This window comes from Myotis brandtii, unplaced genomic scaffold (assembly GCF_000412655.1).
Source record: "Myotis brandtii unplaced genomic scaffold, ASM41265v1 scaffold488, whole genome shotgun sequence".
Classification (NCBI taxonomy): domain Eukaryota; kingdom Metazoa; phylum Chordata; class Mammalia; order Chiroptera; family Vespertilionidae; genus Myotis; species Myotis brandtii.
In genome coordinates this window covers 2,080,297-2,107,108 of record NW_005368638.1, presented here as the reverse complement: position 1 = coordinate 2,107,108, position 26,812 = coordinate 2,080,297, and the positions used below count along the sequence as shown (strand labels likewise).

General features: G+C 51.7%; 2 protein-coding genes across 3 annotated transcripts in view; one reads left to right on the top strand and one right to left on the bottom strand.

Annotated features, from left to right (window-relative positions):
* LOC106727851 overlaps window positions 1-689 on the bottom strand; it is a 2,429-nt gene extending 1,740 nt beyond the window's left edge. Inside the window, exon 1 of one of the 2 annotated variants that reach the window (XM_014547918.1) lies at window positions 5-689. In XM_014547918.1, the coding sequence (XP_014403404.1) occupies window positions 5-86 (82 nt within the window). In that variant the 5' untranslated portion in view covers window positions 87-689. The remainder of the gene's footprint in view (window positions 1-4) is intronic. The other variant, XM_014547917.1, reaches the window with a different exon arrangement.
* The window catches only part of TFCP2L1 (transcription factor CP2-like 1), a 53,618-nt gene extending 39,376 nt beyond the window's left edge, over window positions 1-14,242 (top strand). The window contains exons 13-15 of the mRNA XM_014547890.1: window positions 1,582-1,724; window positions 13,299-13,350; window positions 14,093-14,242. Coding sequence (XP_014403376.1) covers window positions 1,582-1,724; window positions 13,299-13,350; window positions 14,093-14,139 — 242 coding nt within the window. The 3' untranslated portion in view covers window positions 14,140-14,242. The remainder of the gene's footprint in view (window positions 1-1,581; window positions 1,725-13,298; window positions 13,351-14,092) is intronic.
* The last annotated feature ends 12,570 nt before the right edge of the window (window positions 14,243-26,812 follow it).

Here is a 26,812-nt window from a genome sequence, read left to right as displayed (position 1 = left end):
GGAGGGGCCGGGTCCGCACAGGGAGAGGGGCCGGGTCCGCACACGGGAGGGGCCAGGTCGGCACAGGGAGAGGGCAGGTGTTCCATGCACGGTGCATGATTTAACTGGTGGTGGCTTTGCAGTGCAGGTGCTGACAGGACCCCCAAGGCTCCTGGAGGAGTGGGGACTGTCCTGGGTGGCAGAGTTAGGACTTGAACCAGGGTTGCCCGATCCAGAGCCCCTTGTTTTCCCAAACTGCCCCCACGCTGCCCCTGAGGAGAGCGGGCATGGCAGGAGTTCGGGGAGTGGCCGGCCCTCGGCTGGCTCTGAGCGCTCCTGGTGGCTGAGTTCAGCTGGGGCCGGGAAGCCAGGGACAGACAGTGACGGCAAAAGGAGCCAGCCTGTCGTCCTTCAGCTCCTCTTGCAGCAGTCAGATTGGTTTGGGAAGTAAAATTGGAGAAAGTGGAACAGGCTCTCTAAAAGAATGGAAACAGGAGTACAATTAGAATTCTGATGTTAAAAGGAACCGGAGGAGAGAGGCCCGGAGTCGGTACTGGAGTCGGTACTGGAGGAGCATTGCGCAGGGACCACACTGTCCTGACGAAACCTGTTTGAGTTGTGGGAAGGTGAATCTGCCACATGGCGGGACCTTGTGGCCTCTGCCTCCCACTTCCAAAGCCCCACTGTGTGTATGTATGTACATGTGTGCATGCATTTGTACATATGTACGTGTGTACGTGCATGTGTGCATATACGTGCACGCACATGTATGTAAGTGTGCTGTGTGTCTGTGTGTACATGTGTATGTGCGCGCTTTCATTTGCATGTGTGTGTGCGTGTATGTCTGTGTGTGCCTGTGCATGTTTTAAAGTTGGGCCTCTGGTCAGATGTGTTGGATCTGAGGGTTCCTTGGTTGAGGGAGGAGTTGGGAGCTGCTGGTTGAATCCAGCTTTTGTAGTTTGAGGAACTCGAGGCCTGAAGCATTAACTCACCAGGTCTCCGTGGGGCCTGGCTGGCTGGGGTTTGGTGCCGCCCCCACCTCAGGTCACTGACTTTCTGACTGGCTGGTGCCCCTTCTCCCGCTGGGCCACAGTGCCACGTGCACTGCTACTGACTGTGGAGAAGGGCGAGGACGAGACCCCTCTCTGCTGCCCAGTAGCAGTTGTCTTTACATCTCTCGGCCACCTGACAGCACCAGTGACGCCTGTGGGCAGTGCAAGGAAGGAAGGGCCCAGGGCTGCCTCCTGCTCCCACAGTGAGCACCCTGGGAGCTTGTTGGAGCTGCAGATTTCTGCAGCCTTCCTGCCTCCAGCCTCCACTCCTCTGTGGATGTCACCGGGCCTGGGGTGGACCCAGGAGTTCCGCACTTACATGAGTCCCCTAAGAGACTGAAACAGCCAGAAGGAACCGCAGCCGGCACCTTTTCACCCGTTGATTCCAGGGATGTGCCCACTGCAGCCCAACCCATGGATCCGTGTGGGCAGGAGCACCCCCACGAGCAAGTCATTGCTTTCCTGGGTGGGGCGGGGCGGGTGGGGGAGAGATGAGCTCCTTGGAAAGCAGGCGCTTGCTCTATAGAAGCACCTCTTTCTGCCTCCTCAGTGTACCATGCCATCTTCTTGGAAGAGCTGACCACCTTGGAGTTGATTGAGAAGATCGCCAACCTGTACAGCATCTCCCCACAGCACATCCACCGAGTCTACCGGCAGGGGCCCACGGGCATCCACGTGGTGGTCAGCAACGAGGTGAGCTTGCTGCCTGCCCTGCCCTGGTGAGCTGGAGCTTCGTGTCCCAGGGAGGAGCAGCGGACCCTGCATCCTGTGGGGTCTGGGATGACTTTAGCCCAAAGACGGCCAACAGGTCTCACCGGCATGCCACAGGCTGCAGCGGCCGCCTGGAGTGCTGGGAGGGAGAGAGCTCTGAAGCCACAACTGGGTCTGAATAGCTTTCGAGTATCCACTCCATTGCCTCACCCTCGGCCAGGTGCCATGCAGGAACTGGGAGCACAGACGGCACCCCTGCCCTCAGGGTTCTTGCAGGGAAAGGCGTCAGGAGAAGGGTGCTCACCCAGGGCAGGCGGCAGGGCCCAGTGAGAAGTGAACTGGACGGGGGTTGGTGATGGGAAGGATGTGGCTCAGTACGGAGGACCCCTCTGCTGAATAGGGAAGGTGCCTCAGCCCTGCGGGGCCGGTCACAAGCAGCCCCTGGCCGGGGCACAGGTCTGATTCCACAGGCTGAGGAGGGCTGCTCACCGGGCTTGTGACACATCGCGTTCCTGCGGGTTGTAGACTGGAGGCTGTTACGCCTGTTCTGTCCTGACCTTTCCTCCTAACACTCATGGTAAGGGTGCCAGCACTGCTGGGTGCTGGCTGCTCCCACTGCTGTCCCACGTGCACGTGCAGTGACTCATTTGATTATTTTTTTTTAAAATATATTTTATTGATTTTTTAGAGGAAGGGGAAACATCGATGAGAGAGAAACATCGATCAGCTACCTCCTGCACACTCCCCACTGGGTATGTGCCCGCAACCAAGGTACATGCCCTTGATCGGAATTGAACTTGGGACCCTTGAGTCCACAGGCTGATGCTCTATCCACTGAGCCAAACTGGTTAGGGCTGATTCTTTTTTACTTGAAAGAATCTTTATTGTTGAGAGTATTACAGATGTCCCCCTCTTACCTCCCCATTGTCCCCCTCCACCTGGTTCCCATCCCACCCCAGGCCTTCACCACCCTATTGTCTGTGTCCATAGGTAATGCATATATGCATATATGTTCTTTAGTTAATCTCTCTCCTCCGTCTTTCCTATGAGATTCGTTGGTCTATTCCATGTTTCCATGCCTCTGGTTCTATCTTATTCATCAGTTTATTTTGTTCATTAGATTCTTTGTTCATTTATTTTCATTTTTAGATTCAGTTGTTGATATATATGTATTTATTGCCACTTTATTTTTTATATATTTAAAAAGAATTTTTTAATTGATTTCAGAGAGGAAGGGAGAGGGAGAGAGAGATAGAAACATCAATGATGAGAGAGAATCATTGATTGTTTGCCTTCTGCACGCCCCCACACCCCCAGTGGGGATTGAACCTGCAACCTGGGCATGTGCCCTGACTGGGAATTGAACCATGACCTCTTTGTTCATAGGTCGACTCTCAACCACTGAGCCACGCCCATTTGTTTATATTTTTTATCTTTCTTCTACTTCTTTTCCTTTTCCTTCTCCTTCTTCTGCAAGAATACCCTTCAAAATTTCATGTAATACTGATTTGATAGTGATGAACTCCTTTAGCTTTTTCTTGTCTGTGAAGCTTTTTATCTAACCTTCAATTCTAAATGATAGCTTTACTGAGTAGAATGGGTAGAGTATTCTTGGTTGTAGGTCCTTGCTATTCATCACTTTGAATATTTCTTGCCACTCCCTTCTGGCCTGCAAAGTTTCTGTTGAGAAATCAGCTGACAGTCATATGGGTGCTCCCTTGTAGATAACTGACTGCTTTTCTCTTGCTGTTTTTAAGATGCTCTTTATCTTTAACTTTTGGCATTTTAATTATGATGTGCTTTGGTGTGGGTCTCTTAGGGTTCCTTTTGTTTGAGGTTCTCTGCGCTTCCTGGACTTGTAAGTCTATTTCTTTCACCAGATAGGGGAAGTTTTCTGTCATTATTTCTTCATATAGGTTTTCAATATCTTGCTCTCTCTGTTTTCCTTCTGGCATCCCCATAATTTGGATGTTGGTAGGCTTAACGTTGTCCCAGAGGCTCTGTACACTCCCTTCATATTTTAGATTCTTTATTCTTTTTGCTCTTCTAATTGGGTGTTTTTTGCTGCCTCATATTCCAAATTGTTGATTTGATTCTCCACATTCTATGTTCTACTGTTGAAACCCTGTAAATTATTCTTTATTTCAGTTAGTGTATGCTGAATTTCTGACTGGTCCTTATTCATGTCTTTGAAGTTCTCACCTACATTCTTGAAAGTCTCAGTAAGTGCCTTGAAGCTCTCATTAAGATCCTGAGTATCCTTATAACCATTGTTTTGAACTCTATATCTAGTACTTTGTTTGCTTCCACTTCATTTAGTTGTTTTTCTGGAGATTTTTTTCTGTTTTATTTTCATTTGTAACATGTTTCTTTGTCTTCACATTTTGGCTGCTTCCCTGTGTTTGTTTCTGTGTATTGGGTAGAGCTGCTATGTTTCCTGGAGTTGGTAGAGTGACCTTGTGGAGTAGGTGTCCTGTAGGCCCCAGTGGCTCAGCCTCCCCAGTCACCTGAGCTGGGCACTCTAGGTGCGCCTCTGTGTGGGCTGTATACACTGTCTTGTTGTAGTTGAGCCTTGATTTCTGTTGGTGTCACTGGGAGGAATTGACCTCCAGGCCAATTGGCTGTGAGGACCAGTGGCAACTACAATGGAAGAACTGCTGTGCAGGAGATACCCCTATGGATTAGGACTTGCTTCAGTGGGGCCTTGGTGCTCACAGAATCTTCCCTTTGAATGTGTCACTTGTGGATGTGTAGAGCTGAAATCTGATATGGTCTGAAGCTGTCTACTTGGTGCATGGCTCTGGAGCCTCCTGGGAGGTGCAAAGTCAGACACTGCCTGTGCCCTTCCTGGGGCCACTGGGCAGGAGCTACAGATTGATCTGCAGATGGCTGCTACTTGTGTTGGGCTTGGAAGTGCCCAGGGGAGGCCAAGCTGTGAAGCAAGGCAAGCTGCTGCTAATGCCAGGCCTGGGGCCACTTATCAGGAGGTATGGGGCACACTGACATCAGCTGCTACTTGTTTGAGAGATTTTAGGAAAGGCTGAAGCCTGAGCTAGGACAGGCTATTTATATAAAAAAGCCTGCTTCAAGCAGTTTGGGTGGGGCTGCAAATTGGGTGAGGGGAATCACCAGGGCGAAGTGAACAGTGTGAGCCAGGTTGATGGAGACTCAGATATGGTGCCTGCCAGTCAGCTCTGAGACTGGAGGGTGGGGTGTCAGGGAAGGGATGTGGGGGGTGGGGATGGGGAGGTCTCAGCATAGGAACAGTGACCCCTGTGAGCATCCCTGTCTGGGAGAAAGCTGCCCCCAAGTTCTTGCCCTGATGCCAGACAATCCAGTTCCTACTGGATTCCCCCAAGCCGATGCCCCAGTGGGAATGAGTCCACGTAACTCTGTGTGTTGCGCCTTTAAGAGGAACTGTCTGGGTCTCCAGCAGCCTCTGTGAATGACTCATAGCCCACCTATGATGGATTATCCCATCTCACAGGTAGGAAACTGAGACAAGAGAGCAAATGCCCAGGTTGCAGAGCTGGTAAGGGCTGGAGCCAGCGGGGGGGATCCCTGGTAGAGCCCAAGCACTGAGCCAGTAGGCTATCCAACCTCTCTTAAATTGAACCCTTTAAAAAAATAGGCTGATGGGAGCAGGGCTGGAACCCTGATCCCCCTGCTCAGCCCCTGCAGACCCTGAGTGAGCTGTGGGAACTCTGAAAGCCTATGTAGAGGATTTTAGGGGAAATGGCACAGGAGTGGTTGCTGGGGACATAGAGAAAATGTGGCATTTGGAGTTGGACTGGTGTCCCCACCTGGAACGGGCTCCTAGTAGCTGAGAGCAACCTTGGGCAAATTTATTTAACCTCTTTGAGCCTAAGTTTCCACATCTGTAAAATGGGGATAATTATACCTATAGAGCAGGTAAGGATAAAATGAGGAAACTGTTAGGTACTGGAAGATGCTAAATAAGCAGTGGATGTTGTTGTTGACAGTGCTAGGCACTTGTTATTTTGGGGAGCAACTGATGGACAGATCTTTAAATTTGACGATGTATAAAATGTAAGGCTTTTAATGGTCTGTGTATATTTATTTCATAAATTGTCATTATTAGTAATAATCCTATACTTCAGAGCCCGATTCATGGGTATCTCATCCTGGAGGTCCGTGAGGTGAGGTGAGGTGTGTTCCTTCCTTTTTATTTAAAAAGCAATTCACAGAGTAAGCAGCCAGGCAGCGTGGAGCAGCAGAAGGCAGGTGTGAAAGGCCCTGGCTTCCCCGCTCTCTTCCTGCAGGAGTTTACTTAAGTGTGATGAGGTGCTGCTCGATAGTCTTATGCCAGTGGTGTTGTGTGCCTGAGTGTGTACTTCCGGTTTCTCAAACGTGCAACCCACATGCAGCTGTACATCCCTCTGCACTTTGCTGTTTGCGTCACGAGGTCAGAATTCCTTCCATGTCATTATGTTCAAATCTAATGCAGTTATTTTTTTGCCCCATTTCACAGATAAAGAAAATGAAGCCCAGAGTCTCTGGCCTGAGAACTTAACTTTGGACTAGCCAGGAAGGTCAAACTGCCCTGAGCAGTGGGTTGTTGTTGTGGCGTGGAAAACTTGTTACTTTGCAATTCAGAATGAATTTCTTCTGTGAAGACAGAAGCCAAGAATGTATGGAACCCTTGCAATTTCACTGGTCCCTGAAGGAAGGTCCTTCCCCAGCTTGCCCTGTGCCCCCAAGAGTAGGCAGTTAAGCAAGTGAAGCAGAGAACAGAACTCAAATGCCACCTCAGCTAAGTAGGCCATTCTTATTCCCCGAAGTCTCCTTGCCTCTTAACCCCAAATCAATTGGAAACCTCTGGTTCTTAATTGTCCGGAGCACTGCAGGCAGTCTGGCCAGCAGCCGAGCGGCCCCTGGGGTGCAAGGGCACTTAATTAAATGAGGGAGTTACTGATTAAGCCCGTGTGGTCTCTGCCTTGGGCTTTGCATGCCCAAGTGGGTGGCTGCCAAGGGACCTCGCGGGAGCAGGCCAACAGTACAGAATAAATGTGCTTCACACATCATTAGGCCCTGCAGGGTGGGGCCGGGGTCTACAGGTGGGTGGGTTTGCAGGATTTGGGGCAGTAATCCAGACAGGCAATAAAATGTGGTTGCATTTTTTAAGTTGGAAAGGGTTTTGCTGCCGTATTGGCTAGTGTGTGAGTGTGGTGTGTGTGTATTTTTAGAATTCTTTCCATTTATATAGTGGAATACAGCATGCGTATGCCAAGAGTATATGAAGTGTATGTGCACAGTTTCAAGAATAACCGAAGTACCCAGTACCTGCCCTGAGGTTAACACAGTGTTATGTTAGGAGCCCCTTTGTGAGCTCATTTCATATTCCTCTCCATCCCTCCACCTGCTGGTCTGAATTTTGTATTAATCATTCTCTTGTTCCTCCTCAATGTATTGTTGAATTTTGCCTATTTAAAAATTTCGTATCTATATATTTAAAAGCCTAAGTGACCGAACGACCAGAATGACTGGCCGACCAGTTGCTATAACATGCACTGACCACCAGGGGGCAGACGCTCAACGCAGGAGCTGCCCTGTGATGGTCGGTGCGCTCCCATAGCCAACCTCCCACAGCCAGCCAACCTCCCCTGGTCCCTCCCCCTGGCTGGCAAACCCCGTGCACGAATTTCATGCACCGGGCCTCTAGTAAGTGGAATAATAGCGTGTGGTGTCTGTGACTTCCTTTTTCCCCACTTGATGTCTTTGAGGTGTGCTGCTGGAGGTCGCTGGCACTGCAGACAGCATGGGGCCGATTGGGGTTTGGGTGCCACATTGAACGTTCCTCGGCGCTCTGTGTGTGCGGTGCTCTGTGTGTGCGCCCAGTCCTCCAGTGTGTCTGCCTGGAGGGCAGATGTTCCAGGGTCATTCATGCTCACAGGCCCATGGACAGTTCTGCAAAGCACTTGTACACAGTCACACCCAGCAGTCGTGATGCCAGCTTCCGTCAGTCTACATCCTGGTTATATTTTTATCATCGAAACAGCCCTATTTTACAGATAGGACATGAGACAGGAAGAAACTTGTCCAAAATCACAAGGTAGTTTATCAAAATGGGAACTCCCGAGAGGTGGCTGGTGAGGAATCTTCAATTCCTGCCACATTTTGAGATGCAGGGAGTGGCGCTCTGTTTAGACAGGGGTGGGCAAAGGTAGGCTTACAGCTGTTCGTATTGTCCATCTAAGAAACGTCCAAACCTATAAGATTTTTTAATGAGTTTATTTGAGCCAAACTGACGACAGTTGCCAGGAAGCAAAATCTCAACAGTTTGAGAGAATGGCAGTTTTGCACATTATTTTATTATATTTTTTATGGTTGTTGTCTCCCTCCCTGCCCCCAGTCTTTTTAAAAATACACTTTATATTTTTAGAGCAGTTTTAGGTTTATAGAAAAATTATGCAGAAAGTGCAGAGAGGCCCCATAGCCCAGCCGCCCCCCCCCCGCCCCCCCAACACATGCACAATTTCTTCTATCATTAGTGTGGTACATTTGTTATAATTGATGAGGCAATATTGGTATATTATTAACTAATGTCCCTAGTTTACATTAGATTTCACTCTTGCTGCTGTACAGTTCTGTGGGTTTTGACAAATACATGATGTCATGTACATTACACTCATGTACAATCACTTCACTGCCCCCAAAAGTGCCCTGTGTTCTACCTCTTCATCCCTCTTCCCCTCTCCTTGTCCCTTGAAACTCAGGCAATTATTGATAATTTTACTATCTAGATAGTTTTGCCTTTTTCAGAATGTTATATGGTTAGCATCATATAGTAAGTAGCCTTTTCAGACTGGCTTCTGACACTTAACAATGGGCATTTAAGGTTCCTCTATGTCTTGTCATGGCTTGATAGTTCATTTCTTTTTATTGTAGAACTAGAGGCCCGGTGCACAAAAATTTGTAGTTTCGGGGGGCGGGGGGATGGGGGTACAGGGCGATCAGGGGGTTTGGGCGCTGCCCCCTGTCACGCTGATCCCGGTGCCGGGAGCCTCGCTGCTCCGCTGATCCCGGTGCTGGGAGGCCTATTACCCTTTTACTATATAGGATAGAGGCCTGGTGCATGGGTAGGGGCTGGCTGGTTTGCCCTGAAGGGTGTCCTGGATCAGGGTGGGGGTCCCCACTGGGGTGCCTGGCCAGTCTGGGTGAGGGGCTGAGGGCTGTTTTCCGGCTGGCGAGTGACTAAAGCTTCCAACCGCTCCTTGTTTTCTTCTCTCTTTTTTTTTTTTTTCTGGGCCAGCTTTAGCTCTGAGGCCTCGCTGCTGAAAACATAGATACAATGTTGCGGTCCGAGCCCTGCTGAATGGAAGCCCTTTTCTGGGGTTTTGTTTAGCTTCTTATTTGCAACATAGTATATAGTTGCTTAGAGTTGCAACTGAGAGGCTGGCAAGTTAGGCGGAGAACGTTGGAATCTGCAGCAAGCAAGCCTCGTGCTCGCTTCAGTGCCTGGCTGCCGGCCGCCATCTTGGCTGACAGTTAATTTGCATATACTCACTGATTAGCCAATGAAAAGGGTAGCGGTCGTACGCCAATTACCATGTTTCTCTTTTATTAGTGTAGATAATACTCCCCTTTATGGATATACCACAGTTTCTTTATACATGTACCTATCAGGACATCTTATTTGCTTCCTGTTTTTGTTTTGGAGCCTTTATTGTTGAGTGTATTACAGGTGTCCCCCCTCTTTTTCCCCCCAGTGCCTCCCTCCACCCAGTTCTCCCCCGCCCCAGGCCTTCACCACCCTATTGTCTGTGTCATAGGTAATGCATATATGCATAGAACATTTTGGTTATTCTCTTCCCATCCCCTTTTCCCCCTTCCCTCTGAAATTCGTCACTCTGTTCCATGTTTCAATGCCTCTGTCCTATTTTATTCACCAGTTTATTTTGTTCATTAAATTTCTTGTTTGTTTATTTTGATTTAGATTCAGTTGTTGATATGTATTTATTGCCACTTTATTGTTCATATTTTTTATCTCTTCTCCTCCTCCTTCCTTCTTTCCCCTTTCTTCTTTCTTCTGTCTTCCTCTTCTAAAGAATGCTGTTTAACATTTCATGTAATACTGGTTTGGTGGTGATGAACTCCTTTAGCTTTTTCTTGTCTTTGAAACTCTATCTGACCTTCAATTCTAAATGATAGCTTTGCTGGGTTCAGTAAAGCAGTGTAGGTGTCCTACCATAAAAAACACAAGTGAGCCGAAACCGGTTTGGCTCAGTGGATAGAGCGTCGGCCTGCGGACGCAGGTTCGATTCCGGTCAAGGGCATGTACCTGGGTTGCGGGCACATCCCCAGTGGGAGATGTGCAGGAGGCAGCTGGTCGATGTTTCTCTCTCATCGATGTTTCTGACTCTCTATCTCTCTCCCTTCCTATCTGTAAAAAATTAATAAAATATATTAAAAAAAAAAGATTGTTTCTGTCTTTAACCCTGGCATTTTAATTATGATGTGTCTGGGTGTGAGTCTCTTTCGGTTTCTCTTGTTTGGGGTTCTCTGTGCTTCTTGGACTTGTAAGTCTATTTCCTTCACCAGGTAGGGAAGTTTTCTGTCATTATTTCTTCAAATAAGTTTTCAATATCTTGCTCTATCTCTTCTTCTGGCATCCCCATTATGCTAATGTTGTTATGCTTGACGTTGTCCCAGAGGCTCCTTATACTATTTTCATATTTTTGAATTCTTTATTCTTTTTGCTCTTCTGATTGGGTATTTTTTCCTTCCTCATATTCGTTGATTTGATTCTCAGAATCCTCTACTACTGCGTCCCTGTAAATTATTCTTTATTTCAGTTAATGTATGCTGAATTTCTCACTGGTCCTTTTTCATGTCTTTGAAATTCTCAGTAAGTCCCTTGAAGCTCTCATTAAGATCCTTGAACAACCTTATAACCATTGTTGTGAACTCTGTATCCAGTAGTTTGCTTGCTTCCATTTCTTTTGTTTGTGACATGGTTCTTAGTCTCCACATTTTGGTTGCTTCCCTGTGTTTGTTTCTATGTATTAGGTTGAGCTGCTGTATCTCCTGGAGTTGGTAGAGTGACCTTGTGGAGTAGGTGTTCTGTAGGCCCCAGTGGCTCAACCTCCCCAGTCTTCTCAGCTGGGCACTCTAGGTACACCCCTGTGTGGGCTGTGTACACTGTCTTGTTGTAGTTGAGCTTTGATTGCTGTTGGTGTCACTGGAAGTACTTGACCCCCACACCAATTGGCTGTAAGGACCAGTGGCAACTACAGTGGAAGAGCTGCTGTTCAAGAGACACCTCTATGGAGCGGGACTTGCTTCAGTGGGGCTTTGGTGCGCATTGTGTCTTCCCCTTGAGTGTGTCACTTGTGAATGTGTAGAGTTGTGATCTGCTATGGTCTGAAGCTGTCCACTTGGTGCACTGGCTCTGAGGCCTCCCAGGAGTTGCAGTGTCAGCCACTGCCTGGCGCAGGAGCTGCAGAGAGATCTGCAGACGGCTACTACTTGTGTTGGGCTTGGAAGTGACCAAGCGCACCCAACTGTGAAGCAAGGCAGGCTGGTGCTAGTGCTGGGTCTTAATTCTCTTATTGATGTCAGCTGCTTCTTGTTTAAGAGATTTTAGGAAAGTCTGAAGCCTGAACCTGGACAGGCCATATATATGGAAAAGCCAATGCAAACAGCTTCAGTGGGGCTGCAGATTGGATGGGGTGTGGTCTCAGGGAATTATCAGGATGGAGCAAACAGTGTGAGCCAAGCTTATGGAAATTTTCCCTGTGAGCCAAGATGATGGCTGTCAGTCAGCGCTGGGATAGGGGAGGTCCCAGCACAGGAACAATGACCCTCGTGAGTGCCCCCATCTGGAAGAAAGCCACCCCCAGGTTCTTGCCCCAACGCCAGACAATCCAGTTCCTTCCTTAATGTCTCACGTTCCTTTCAAGCCGCCACTCCAGTGTTGGAGCCCAGAGGGATGGAGTTTGGGTAAGTCCATGTGCTGGCCCTTTAAGAAGAACTCCCTGGCACTCCAACCGCCTCCATGTCACTCGGCCACAATCCCCACTGGTTTTTACAGCCTGAAGTTATGGGGACTGCTCTTCCCAGCACTGGAACTCTGGGCTGGGGGGCTGGTGTGTGGCTGGGACCCCTTGCTCCTCACAGGAGGCCTCCATAGCCATGATATCTCTCCCAATTAGAAAAACGCTACACATGGGTGTTGGCCCAGCCCTTTCTGTGCCTCCGTGCTTCCATCCCTCCTCTCAGTCTCGATGTGCTTTCTTCTTTACGTCTCTAGTTGTAGGGCTGCCATTCAGCCAGCTTTCAGGCTGTTCTGAATGATGGTTCTGTATTTTAATTGTAATTTCGATGTGGTTGTGGGAGGTGGTGAGTGCTGGCCTTTACCTACGCTGCCATCGTGGTCCTCCTCTGCACCTTCATTTTATACATTACAGTCAAAGGAGAAGGTGTAAGAGGGTTACATGAAGTTCATTGGTGATCGATTAGGGAGGCGGGAGAAGGCAAAGCAGAGAAATCTCTGGGATTGGGTGAAAAGTAAAAGGAATAGACACTTCTTTTACATTGGTGGGTATAAGGTAATTAACAGTCAACAACTAACACAACAACAATGACAATGAAGGGATCTGTGGTCTCTGCTCTGGGGAGGCTGTGCTTTGAGGACCCAGGAAAAGAGGAAATTACTTTGACATTCCAAAGGCATGTTATCAGGTATGTTATCCTAGATGCAAAACCAGATAGCAGACAGGCTCAGGTAAGGTGAAGACTGGCCTTTGTTAGCGAGCAATGCCAGCCTAGGGCATGATGCCCGCCATGACCTCTTGCAGTTGGGAAGTTTTCATTCAGACCGTCCTCTGCGGTCACTTCAGTCTCTGAGTCTGTAAGGCCTCACGCAGGCCTCCCCTAGCTTGTCAGGTTAGCAGGTGGCTCCTTTTTCATTCACATTATGGAAAAAGACTTGCAGGTTATGATTATTACAGTAGCTTTATTAACTACTAGAGGCCTGGTGCACGATCAGGGCTGGTGAGGGACGCGGGAGGTTGGCCAGCTGGGGAGGGACCGTGGGAGGGCTCCAGGGCGTGTCCAGCCCATCTCACTAAGTCCTGATCAGCTGGACCTCAGCAGCAAGCTAACCTACCGGTCATAGTGCCTGCCCCCTGGTGGTCAGTGCATGTCATAGCGAGCGATTGAGTGGCCTTAGCATATCGTTAGCATATTAGGTTTTTATTATATAGGACTGAGGCCCGATGCACGAAAATTTGTGCAAGAGTAGGCCTTTCTTCCCCTGGCTGCTGGCCCCGGCTTCGTCAGGAAGGATATCTGGAATGATGTCCGGTCTCATTAGCATATTACCCTTTATTATTATAGATGTGTTTTATCTTTTGCTACTATATACATACAGGCTCCTGTATTGTGTCTGTGATAGGGGCTGGAAGACCCAGTAACTGGGAAACAGCAAAACAAAAGCGAGCAAAAATGTAGTCCGGGCTCTGGGCTCCTACCCCTGAGGCTTTCCTATTGAGCTCATGGTTGAAGGGACATGGTCTCTCTCTTGCCTTTCAGATGGTGCAGAATTTCCAGGATGAATCCTGTTTTGTCCTCAGCACCTTAAAAGGTAAAGCCCCCACCAGCTGTTTCCGCTTAGTTGAAGTATGATGGCTGCACCCCCAGGGTAACATGCTGAGAGAGGGGGGCTGCCTGCGCACTGTCCCCTCTAGAGGATGTTACCTGGGGGCGTCCTCGGGGAAGGAGAAGCACAAACTTCCCGTGAAGCCTGGCCTGGCGGGTGAGGATCAGGGAGACTGGCCCCAGAGTCACTTCTGAAAGGGAAGTCCTGGCCAGACAGTGTGCTCCCCACAGACTCAGTGTCAGGTGGACAGAAGATGTGTTTGAGTTTTTCTAAACCTCGGGCTCTAGGAAAAGTGAGCATGGAATACAGCAGCTGGGCCTGGTGGGTTGGGGACGCGGGGGGCGGGGGTATGAAGGGCCCTCCTGAGGGCCCTCCTGGCTCGTGGGCCAGGAGAAGGAAAGGCAGTGAGTGTGTGGAGTCCATCAGAATGATGCTGCTTCGTGACGGCCCTGAGGCCGTTCACCTGAGAAACAGTGTGTGCAGAGCCTCCTTGGATGTGGGCCTTTTGGTCCTTGGGCCCGGAGCTGAGGTGGGAAGGCCCGTTGTCAGACGGACGGGAAGGCATGTGTGGAGGTATCTGCTTTTGTCAGTGCAGCCTGACTTTGTGGTCTCGCCAACATTCGTGCTGGGGCTGCCGTGGCGCCCCATTCCATGCCTCCCGTGACTCCCCCGTGCCACGGCGCCGTGCCTTTCTTCCTGAAACATGCCCAGTGTTTCCCTCTTGCAGCGGAAAGCAGTGATGGCTACCACATCATCCTGAAATGTGGCCTCTGAGCAGCACAGAGCAACAGCTGCCTCCACCTCCCAGCCCCGTGGACCCCCTCGGATGTAGGAATTCACCATCGGAAGCTGCAGCCTCCCTGGCCAGCTGCGGCTAGAAGGGACCTTGCTGATCTAAGAAAGCTGCACACCGGCAGCCAGCAGAAACCCACACAGACCTCTGCATGCAGATCCCACCAGCAGAAACCCACGCAGACCTCTGCATGCAGAAGGGAGAGGGAGAGAGAAACATCAATGCTGAGAGAGAATCATTGATTGGCTGCCTCCTGCACGGCCCACACCTGGGATTGAGCCCACAACCCGAGTTTTTCGGGTATATGCCCAGGAGACAGATGGCTGGGTCCATTTTTAATTTTTTGAGAAATCACCAGGCTGCTTTCCATTGTGGTTGTACCACTCTACATGCCCACCAGCAGTGACCGAGGGTTCCCCTTTTTCCCACAACCTATCCGACATTTGTCATTGACTGTTTCTTAAAGTTTTCTTTTGAGGTTGTTGTAGGTTCACATGTAGTTATAAGACACTAGAGCAGTGGTTCTCAACCTGTGGGTCGCGACCCCTTTGGGGGTCGAACGACCCTTTCACAGGGGTCGCCTAAGACCATCCTGCATATCAGATATTTACATTATGATTCATAACAGTAGCAACATTACAGTTATGAAGTAGCAACAAAAATAATTTTATGGTTGGGTCACAACATGAGGAACTGTATTTAAAGGGCCAGAAAGTTGAGAACCACTGGGCTAAGGTATTGTAATGAAAAGACCACAAAATACAGTCCATGCAGGTGGAGCAGCTGTGATACTTCAGGGACCCGGTTTCCTTCCATCTTGTGACTCCCCCTATCTTACAGTGGTCGGCAAACTGTGGCTCGGCAAACCGCGGCTCAAAAGCCACATGCAGCTCTTTGGCCTCGTCAGTGTGGCTCTTCCACAAAACACTGACTTCTGCGCATGGGCCACGAAGTTTCAATCGCACTGTACATGCGTGCCCGCACGTGGTATTTTGTGGAAGAGCCACACTGAAGGGGCCAAAGAGCCGCATGTGGCTCGCGAGCCGCAGTTTGCCGACCACGGGACTAGGACATGATCATCCCATTGTGTGATCAGGTGACCTTGGCCGTCACAATACCTAGCCCTCTTGAGTGCCTCACCAAATCCCATTTAGAGAAGACTCGGCTGCCTGCTGCCAAACCTGCTGAGTTCCCTGAGGATATTGCGTTTTCTGTGAGGGCCCCTCACAGGAAATGCTGATCTTTTTTCATTTGTAGGGGATGTGGTTAGAGCGTTTTCCCCGCGTTGCTGTGATTGGATCACCTTTCTTAGTGGCGTTGGAGGAAATTTGAATATCAGTAACTGGAGCACTAAGGAATTCCTCTTTGTCTTGCCTCTGTTTCCTGGGATCCAGTAATTAATGCCGGCCCAGGGCTTCAACTCATTGCTAATTTAGGTTCATCTTCCAAAGCATGATGAACCTATGGCCAACTGAGCGGGATTTTACAGCTTCTAGAGTAGAGCTTTTGGGATATAGTGCTGCGTCAGAGGTGGTCAGAATTGGGGGAGCCTGGTTCACAGATGGGGAAACAGAAGCCCAGGGGGCAAAGCCACCTCCTGATAACACAGTGATTGGGGGTGACGCACATTTATTGACAAGCCAGGGCATTTGGAGAGGGAATGGGATGTAGTAATAATTATGTTGGCATAGCAGGTGTGGTACTCCTACAGCGTAAAGACAGGTTCCTGCTTCCTTTTCCTTTTTAGGGGGGAAGAAGGAGCCAATAAGAGTTTTATTGAGATACAATTCACTTAACATACAGTTTACCCACTTACAGTGTACTATTAAATGGTTTTTAGTAAGTTCACAGAATGACCATAATCAATTTTAGAACGTTTTCATCACCCTCCCCCCCCAAAGAAACCCTGTACCCTTTAGCAGTCACATTCCCACTTTTCTCCTACTCCCTGGTCCGGGGCAGCGTCTACTTTTTATAGAGCTTCACCTATTTGGGGCATTTTATACATAGATGGAATCAGACAATATGTGGTCTTTGTGACAAGCTTCTTCGACTTAGCATATTGCTTTCTAGGGTCATCCATATTGAACGTGTATCAGTACTTTAGTCCTTTTTTTAGCTGAGTCATAGTTCATTCAATGGACAGACTGCATTTTGTTTATCCATTTATCACTTGATGGACGTTTGAGTTGTTTCTACTTTTTGGCTGTTATGAAAAATGCTGCTATAAACATACTTGTACAAGTTTTATGTACACACGTTTTTATTTTTCTTGGGAATATACATCGGAGTTGAGTTGCTGGGTGATGTAGTAACGATGTTTAGCTTTTTGAGTAACGGCTGGACTGTTTTCCAGAGCAGCTCAGCGTTTTCCCATCAGCAGTGGGTGAGGGTTCTGCTTTCTCCACACACTTGCTATCGTATGAGTCTTTTTGATGAGAGCATCCTAGTGGGTGTGAAGTGATCTCATTGTGGTTTTGATTTCATTTCCCTGATGGCTAATGATGTTGAGCATTTTTTTCATGTGCTTATTGGCTATTTGTATATCTTCTTTGGAGAAATGTTTATCCTTTGCCCGTTTTTAATTGGTTTATTTGTCTTTTTATTATTGAGTTATATGAGTGCTTTGCATATTCTAGATACAGGTCCTTTATCAGATATATGATTTGGAAAATTTTCTCCCATCCTGTGGGTTGTCTTCACTTTCTTGATGTTGTTCTTTCAATTTGATGAAATGCAAGACTACCCGTTTTTTCTTTTCTTTTTTTAAAAATTTATTTTAAAGAGAAAAGAATGGACAGAGAGAGAGAAAGAGAGAGAGAAACAGTGATTTGTTGTTCCACTTATTTATGCATTTATTGGTTTTCTTGTATGTGCCTGATCGGGGACCGAGCCTGCAACGTTGGCGTATCAGGACAACAGCTGAACTACCCGGCCAGGGCCTATCCGTTTGTTCTTTTATTGTTTGTGCTTTTGGTGTCAAATTTAAGAAACCATTGCCTAATCCAAGGTCAAGAAGATTTATGTTTATTTTTCCTTCTAAGAAGTCTTATTGTTTAGTTTCCACAATGATCTTTGATTCATTTTGAGCTAGTTTTTGTGCAGGTGTAGCTAGTTTTGGTCCACTTCACAGATGTTACATTTTTTACAAATTGAAGGCAAGACCCTCCACCAGCAAAACTCCTATGACTTGCTTTCTTATGATACCAGCTTTCTTGCAGTGGCCTGGAGCCAAACCCACAGTGCCTCCGAGGGATGCCTACAGACGGCGTGGGGTAGGGGCCTAACTTTGTTCTTTTGCGTGTGGCTGTCCAGTTGTCCAGCACCAGTTGTAGAAAGGGCTACTAGAATTCCCGTGGATTCATTGCCATGGCACTCTTGCTAAGGCCCCTGGTTCGCACCTGATCCTTTTTTTTTTTTTAAAGGATGTGAGGTTGTCATTGGAAAGCTCACCTTTTCTCTTTTGCAACTGGCTTTGTGTTCTCTTTCTGCTGTCTCCCCCTTGACCTGTCTCAGCAACACTGGGTCATATCACTGTCTGATATTCTGCAACCTTTCTTGGAGCACATTCTAACATTACACACTGTTCCCCGGGAAAGGTCAGTACCAGTCTTTTTTTCCCTCTTTCTTTCTTTCTTTTTTTTTTTTTTTGAGGAAACTGAGTCACATAAAACTGGAATAACTTGCCTACGTTTAAACGGAACCAGACTAGACCTTTGGTCTTCTAACTTCCAGCCTTTCAAGGTGGCGTCAGCCACTGCCTAAGTGGTGTTCCTACCCAGGCCAAGCGACGGCAGGCTAAATTTTAATTCTAAAAGATGGCAGGCTAATATTTTTTATTTCTTAATTCCAAAGGAAGGCCTAATAAAGATCTATTACCTTAAGTGTGCTGTTAGTAGAATCTTTCATTCTGTGAAATGCCCACTGCTGTCTGTGCTCCTAATGGTTATAGTTAAATCTTGTGGCTCACAAGCAAGTAGGAAATAAGAAATACCAAAAAGAATATGCATAGTGACGTGGCATCGGACGTTTTAGCCACCTCATTCAGCAGCTTGTCCCTTCCATCAGTCAGATGAGCCAAAGCTGTCAGTTTTATTTTTATTTTATGAAGTAAAACGCTTGGGCACTGTCTTTCCTGAGCTCCGGTCCAGCCCTGGGCCCGCTGGGCGGAGCCTCCCAGGGCCCCACGCGTCTTAGGCAGAGGCTCCTGCTGGGCAGGGGCAGTTTTGAAAGGTGACCCCCGAGGGAGAAAGAGTCCTGCGCTCTGGCCAATAACTTGAACCCAGACCCCAAGCCACGCTCTTGACTCTCAGGCCGTGGCTTCTCAGGACTGAGCAAGTCTCTGTTTGTGAGGTTGTTTCCCAGGTTGCACCTTAAAGACGCAGAGGCGTTCGAGGGGGAGCGGCAGGGTTTGCTGGGGGAAGGGGCTTTGTGCCCTTGGGAAAAGCAGGACGGCGGGAATCTGAAGTCCAGGCTTGGGGTCCTACGCAAAGGGCAGGCATTGCCCTGGCAACCGCCAGGCCGCCTCGGCCCCTGGGGAGGAGCTGTTGCTCGAGGTTTGGGGCTTCACGACGGCAGGCTAAATTTTAATTCTAAAAGATGGCAGGCTAATATTTTTTATTTCTTAATTCCAAAGGAAGGCCTAATAAAGATCTATTACCTTAAGTGTGCTGTTAGTAGAATCTTTCATTCTGTGAAATGCCCACTGCTGTCTGTGCTCCTAATGGTTATAGTTAAATCTTGTGGCTCACAAGCAAGTAGGAAATAAGAAATACCAAAAAGAATATGCATAGTGACGTGGCATCGGACGTTTTAGCCACCTCATTCAGCAGCTTGTCCCTTCCATCAGTCAGATGAGCCAAAGCTGTCAGTTTTATTTTTATTTTATGAAGTAAAACGCTTGGGCACTGTCTTTCCTGAGCTCCGGTCCAGCCCTGGGCCCGCTGGGCGGAGCCTCCCAGGGCCCCACGCGTCTTAGGCAGAGGCTCCTGCTGGGCAGGGGCAGTTTTGAAAGGTGACCCCCGAGGGAGAAAGAGTCCTGCGCTCTGGCCAATAACTTGAACCCAGACCCCAAGCCACGCTCTTGACTCTCAGGCCGTGGCTTCTCAGGACTGAGCAAGTCTCTGTTTGTGAGGTTGTTTCCCAGGTTGCACCTTAAAGACGCAGAGGCGTTCGAGGGGGAGCGGCAGGGTTTGCTGGGGGAAGGGGCTTTGTGCCCTTGGGAAAAGCAGGACGGCGGGAATCTGAAGTCCAGGCTTGGGGTCCTACGCAAAGGGCAGGCATTGCCCTGGCAACCGCCAGGCCGCCTCGGCCCCTGGGGAGGAGCTGTTGCTCGAGGTTTGGGGCTTCACGGGGGGGAGATTGGAGCTGGCTGAGTGTGTGTGTCACAGTGTCCAGTCCAGGTGGCTTCAGGCCGGCCTGTCACCGAAGGTCAGAATATCATTAACGAGTTGGTGGAAAACATGGAACAGCCTCTTTGCTGCTGTCAGTGGAGCAGAGGGAGGAAGAACGAGTCTCCGAGGAGGTGGGAAAGCAGCTGATGGGATGGGTGAGGTGGAGAGAGGTGGAAAGGACAGGGGACCAAGTCAGGGGTCCTAGGCCCCAAACTGCCCCCCTTCTATGAGTCTCTTTGCCTCTCTGGGTCTCAGTGTGCACCCCTTAAAATGGGGGCTTAGTCACGTGGTGACTGGAGGGGCAGTGGGCCTCTCCCGTTTTCCCTCGGAGTTGCATCGCGAGCAGGAGGTGGTGGGCGCGGCATTCTGCTGTACACGGCCCCTGCTCCACTCGGGCTGCCCCTGCTCCGCTCGGGCTGCCCCTGCTCCGCTCGGGCTCCTGCTGCTCCCGCTCAGGGTGTTCCTGCTCCGCTCAGGGTGCCCCTGCTCCGCTCAGGGTGTTCCTGCTCCGCTCAGGGTGCCCCTGCTCCGCTCAGGGTGTTCCTGCTCCGCTCAGGGTGCCCCTGCTCCGCTCAGGGTGTTCCTGCTCCGCTCAGGGTGCCCCTGCTCCGCTCAGGGTGTTCCTGCTCCGCTCAGGGTGCCCCTGCTCCGCTCAGGGTGTTCCTGCTCCGCTCAGGGTGCCCCTGCTCCGCTCAGGGTGTTCCTGCTCCGCTCAGGGTGCCCCTGCTCCGCTCAGGGTGTTCCTGCTCCGCTCAGGGTGCCCCTGCTCCGCTCAGGGTGTTCCTGCTCCGCTCAGGGTGCCCCTGCTCCGCTCAGGGTGTTCCTGCTCCGCTCAGGGTGCCCCTGCTCCGCTCAGGGTGTTCCTGCTCCGCTCAGGGTGCCCCTGCTCCGCTCAGGGTGTTCCTGCTCCGCTCAGGGTGCTCCTGCTCCGCTCAGGGTTCTGCTTCTCCGCTCAGGGTGCTCCTGCTGCTCCTGCTCCGCTCAGGGTGCCCCTGCTCCGCTCGGGCTGCTGCTGCTCTGCTCGGGCTACTGCTGCTCTGAGAGGCTGCCTGCGCCTCCATGGGAAGCATTGGTCTCGGTCGTGCCTTTGAGAATCAGTCTGGCTTACAGGTGGGCTGGCCCCTGCAGCACATAGAGTGGCCAGAACAGGACAGGGTCGGCTGCTCAGCAGCTCCGGTCCAGGGGTTCTGCAGGCAGTGCATCGCTCTCCCCGCTCCATGTCGGGCATGAGTGACCCTCGGCGTGGCTGGCTGGTTGCTGCTGCTCCTTTAAATCTCAGGTGGCATTCCTGGTTTGGGCTCTCGCTGAAGCTGGTTAAGGTAAAGTTGCCCGACCTGGGGGAGTCCACACCCCAGTCCAGCTTTCCTGGGGAGGGGGCAGTGCTGGGCAACAGGTCCCCGAGAGCAAGGCCCAAGGAGCCTGTGTCCACACAGCTGCCCGTCTGTTGTCCTCCCGGTTTCCTACTCTGGGTGTGGAGCAGTCAGGCACGGGCAGCAAATGCTTGTACATCCTTTCTGATCACCTCCCAGCCCCGTCCCTTTACCCGGTGCCAAGAGGACAGGAGGGCCTTCGAGACGACCCTGGCCTGGAGATGTGGGTGTTGCTGTGATGCCCTCGGGGGGCCTGGGGCAATGAAGTGCTGGTCAGGTCACCAGGCCTCCTTCCAGGGACCTGCCAGGGGCGCCCAGGGAGCGCGCCAGGCCTCTGAGAGGCTGCCGTGGGCCTTCGTCCAGGCCCCATGGGTGATGAGGGCACCAGAGGAGGAAGGCAGCAGCTCTGAGTGGTGGCTCTCCTGCCAGTGACTCAGGCTGGGCCTGCCCCCACCCCTCCATGTGGAGACCTAGAGGGGGTGCCCCCAGGAAGCAGCTCCGAGGGTGGATTGGCTGCTCAGTGCAGGGCTGCTGAAGGCATGAGCGGGAGGGTGGTCACTGCCTGCAGCTCGGCCTGACCATTCTGCCATTCGGGCAGCCAAACGGGCCCTCTCCGAAGGGGCCGTGGCAGCCCCCTCTTCGAAGGGGCCGTGGCAGCCCCCTCTCCAAAGGGGCCGTGGCAGCCCCCTCTCTGAAGGGCCGTGGGAGCCCCCTCTCCGAAGGGCCCGTGGGAGCCCCCTCTCTGAAGGGCCCGTGGGAGCCCCCTCTCCGAAGGGCCATGGGAGCGTCCTCACCCTTCGTCCTCAGAGCCCCAGGGCCTGGGCTGCAGGGAGCCAGCTGGGACGGGAAGCCTTTTGTCATGGAAAAGCTCTCAAACCTTCATCCAAGAGAAAGCAACCTAGTTCATCACCCCGGCATCCAGCATTGGTCCCGGGAGCCCACTCTTCAGGAGGTGTATCCATGGGCGCCCACCTTTCAGGGGCTGGCCTGCTGCACCCCAGCTCAGTTCTCTGCCTGAGAGTGAGCTGCTGGGTGATACAGGGCTCTCTTCAAGCCCAATTAAGTGAAATACTATCTTGCACCCCTTCAAAAATTCCATCTTCTCATTAGTAGACCTATATTACAAAAAGTACTCCATCACTAAATTTGAATTTCATTTAAGAAATATGGAATTCACTTTCTCCTATGCTGACCTAATATTTTTTGTCTTATGTAATTTTTTAATAGTTCTTTATTGTTGAAAGTATTACATATGTCCCCCTGTCCCCATTGACCCCCTCAGCCCACCCGCCCCCACTGCCCCAGGCCTTCACCACCCTGTTGTCTGTGTCCATGGGTTATGCATATATTATGCTGACATAATATCGATATGCTTCTTGGCCCTTAAAGCTGAAAATATTAACTGTCTAACCCTTTACAGAAAAAGTTTGCTAACCATGAGCTAGACTTTCATTACTGTCTATCCCACTGGATTATTTTTTTTAAAATCCAGAAAGTAGGACTTTTCTTAAATAATAAAAAGTACTTTGTTTTAATCTCTGAAGCGAGAGAAGCATTCAGCTGCACGGCCTGGGGTCTCCCTGCATTGGGTGCCCTGCCGTGGCCCCGAGCCCTCACCCTGGTGGGGTCCACCCAGCCTGGCGGGACTTGTCCGAGCCCTTCCCCCGCTTCCTGCAGGCTGGCCCATCCTGCAGGCCTGGTGCGCCTTTGCATCCCGGTCCAGGCGCCAGCGGGCGTGGGTGGGCCCTGGAGGGGAAGGGTTCTGTGCTGGTGTTAGCAGGTCGCCAAGCCACACGGGGTGGTGCCTCCTGACCGAGGGCTCTGGAACTTTCCTTTTCCTGTTCACGGAGGGTGCAGCTGACCTTCACTTCCAGCTGGCACCTTGGGGACTGTGAACCTCTGGCTTCTCCGGGAACCCGCGATGCCTCCTCACGCGTCCTGCTCTTCTTCCTCCTACAAAGGGAACCACTGGTGGCGGCCTCCTCCCGGTGATTGAGAGGGGCTGCCTCCGCCCGCCCTCCAGAAGGGCTCATGGACCAGGTTCCCGGCTCTGCCCTTGGGGAAGCTGGAGGGAGACAAATGCCAGCCTCGAGGGGCGACTCCCATGTGCTGCCATCCAACTCTCGGCTGGGGCGGTGCCCCCTCCCTGGGCTTGGCCAGCCTTGGACCCTCGCTTCCCTCTTGGCAGCTGGCCGGACGCGTCCAGTTCTCCATTACACCCGCACCAGCAGCAGCAGCAGCTGAGGCTGCCGGGCCTCCGGGGCTTGGGTTCTGTGCCCGGTGCTTTTGCCGTCCTTTCACTTGATCCTCCCCACAGCTGGAGGCCCCAGGGCCTGGTTTTCCAGGGGAGGAGATCAAGACAGAAAAATAGGAGCTCAGGGTCCTGCAGCTGCTGGTGGCCACCAAGGAGGAGCAGCCGCGGAGTCCAGATCCGCATCTAGAGGGCGTGCTTGCTTGCTTGCGGAGGGACTCCATCATTGGGCTGGGGCTCCTGGTGGGGAGACGGTGGGCTTGTTACAGGCGGAGGAGGAGAGGTGGTTTTGTGTGCCTTCCCTAGGTGGGTAAACACTTGGTTACTGTGTTCTCTGATGTTCCTATATTTAAAGTGATTTCTTTCTTAAAATGCAACTTCCCCACCTTTTTCCCATTGGGTGACTTTCTAAAGGTGGTGGGAGTCTCTTGGGGGTAGGCCCTGGGAGGGCCCGGCGGGAGTGGTGGTCATGGAGAGAGGTGGCATCAAGACAAGTTGTCACACGGCCGCATGGTTTTGTGCCTGAAACACAGCCCGTGTGCACCTGTCACTGTTCCATCGTGCGACGAGGAGCCTGACTGTGGGATCTGCTCGGGTCAGAGTGCCAATAAAATCGTAAGAAACTGGCTCAGACCTCCTGACCTCCAGGCTTTTTATTTAAAAAAAAAAAAAAAAAAGGTAAAATACATACAGCGTGAAGTTTACCATCGTGACCATTTTCAGGCATCTCAAGTACATGCACATTGTTCTCCAACGTCAGCACCATCCATCTTCAGAACTCACCTTCCCCAGCTGGAGCTCTGTCCCCACTACGCCCTAGCTGCTCGCCTCCCCCAGCCCTCGTCTGCCTGTGAGTGTGGCACGCTAGGTGCCTCACCAAGTGGAGTCATCACAGTATTTGTCCTTTTGTGACTGGCCTCTTTCACTTAGCATAACGTCCTCAGGGGTCATCCGTAGTGATGCACATGTCAGAATTTCCTCCTTTTTTAAGGCTGAAAGGTATTCTGTTATCTCTATACTAGCAGCCCCGCGTGCGCAAGTAGCTCGCTGCTGCTTGCCTCAGCTGGCCACCCTGCCCACCACCGGGTAGCTATCTGCTGCTCCTAGCTGACTGCCCCGCCCTCCTGTAGCTCTCCGCCCACTGCCCCACCCTCCTGTAGCTCTCCACTGCTTGTAAATCGGTCCTGACATTATGGCGTTCCAGCTAATTTGCATATTTCTCTATTATATTAGACTAGAGGCCTGGTGCACAAAAATTTGTGCACTCGGGGTGGGGGGAAGGGGGGTCCCTCAGCCCGGCCTGTGCCCTCTCACAGTCTGGGACCCCTTGGGAGATAACGACCTGCTGGCTTAGGCCTGCTCCCAGGTGGCAGAGGGCAGGCCCAATCCCTAGGTGCAGCCCCTGGTCGGGCTCAGAGCAGGGCTGATTGGGGAGTTGGGGCGCCGCCCCATCATGCACAGAGCAGGGCGGATTGGGAGGTTGCGATGCCACCCTCAGTCATGCTCAGGGTAGGGCTGATTGGGGGGGCCAGCCTGGATGAGGGGATGATGGCTGTTTGCAGCTGGTCACACACCCTTCAGGGTGGGGGTCCCCACTGGGGTGCCTGGCCAGCCTGGATGAGGGGATGATGGCTGTTTGCAGCTGGTCACACACCCTTCAGGGTGGGGGTCCCCACTGGGGTGCCTGGCCAGCCTGGATGAGGGGATGATGGCTGTTTGCAGCTGGTCACACACCCTTCAGGGTGGGGGTCCCCACTGGGGTGCCTGGCCAGCCTGGATGAGGGGATGATGGCTGTTTGCAGCTGGTCACACACCCTTCAGGGTGGGGGTCCCCACTGGGGTGCCTGGCCAGCCTGGATGAGGGGATGATGGCTGTTTGCAGCTGGTCACACACCCTTCAGGGTGGGGGTCCCCACTGGGGTGCCTGGCCAGCCTGGATGAGGGGATGATGGCTGTTTGCAGCTGGTCACACACCCTTCAGGGTGGGGGTCCCCACTGGGGTGCCTGGCCAGCCTGGATGAGGGGATGATGGCTGTTTGCAGCTGGTCACACACCCTTCAGGGTGGGGGTCCCCACTGGGGTGCCTGGCCAGCCTGGATGAGGGGATGATGGCTGTTTGCAGCTGGTCACACACCCTTCAGGGTGGGGGTCCCCACTGGGGTGCCTGGCCAGCCTGGATGAGGGGATGATGGCTGTTTGCAGCTGGTCACACACCCTTCAGGGTGGGGGTCCCCACTGGGGTGCCTGGCCAGCCTGGATGAGGGGATGATGGCTGTTTGCAGCTGGTCACACCCCCTTCATGGGGGGGGTCCCCACTGGGGTGCCTGGCCAGCCTGGATGAGGTGATGAAGGCTGTTTGCAGCTGGTCACACACCCTTCAGGGTGGTCCCCACTTCACACCCCCTTCAGGGTGGGGGTCCCCACTGGGGTGCCTGGCCAGTCTGGGTGAGGGGCTGAGGGCTGCTTTCAGGCTGGCGGTTGTTGACTGAAGCTCCCAACCGCTCCTTTTTTTTCTCTTTTTTTATTTTATTCTGGGCCAGCTTTAGCTCTGGCTCTAGCTCTGAGGCTTTGTATCTGGTTTGTTTGCCGTTCTATAATCGAAACAATGTATAACTTCAGCTCTGAGATCCCGGCAGGCTGAAAGCTGGTTTCTGGGGTTTTGTTTAGCTACTACATTTGCAACATAGTACATAGTTGCTTAGAGTTGCAACTCAGAGGCCGGCAAGTGAGGCGGGGAACGTTGGAGTCTGCAGTCATTGAAGCAAGCCTCATGTTCGCTTCCAGCTGCCTGGCTGCCGGCCGCCATCTTGGCTGACAGTTAATTTGCATAAGGATATGCTGATTAGCCAATGGGAAGGGTAGCGGTCGTACGCTAATTACCATGTTTCTCTTTTATTAGTGTAGACTAGAGGCCTGGTGCACGAATTCGTGCACGGGTGGGGTCCCTCAAGGTAGCCTGCAGAGATTGGGTCCCAGCTCGTGCCCCCAGGCTCGCAGCTCCGCAGCCCTGCCTGGCACCCCGCTGTGGCCTGGCACCGCCTTCTCACCTGCTCCACCATCCCACCTGCGGGGCGATTGATCAGGGCCGGGCCCCCTGCCTGGCTCCCTCAGTGCCTGGGAGCTGGGCAGCAGCCTCGCCCCCCACACCCTGCCCCACGCTGCTGCTGCTGCTGGTCGCTGTCTGCAGGGTGATCAGCGGGGTGATCTGGCCCCTGCTCACACCTGTCTTGGCCTGATGCTGCCCACTCACCTACTCCACCATCCCGCCGTAGTTCCACTCTCGTCGGAGCCCATCAGGGCCTGTAGCGCCTCCACTGCCACCTGCTGCCAGCGCCACGTCGCCAATGCTTTCCATGTTCCGTGCCGCCCCCTGGTGGTCAGCACATGTCATAGTGAGCAGTCAAACTCCTGGTCGAACAATTTGCATATTAGCCTTTTATTATATAGGACTAGAGGCCCGGTGCACAAAAATTTGTGCACTCGGGGGGGAAGGGGGGGTCCCTCAGCCCAGCCTGTGCCCTCTCGCAGTCTGGGACCCCTCAGGAGATAACGACCTGCTGGCTTAGGCCTGCTCCTGGGTGGCAGAGGGCAGGCCCAATCCCTAGGTGCAGCCCCTGGTCGGGCTCAGAGCAGGGCCGAT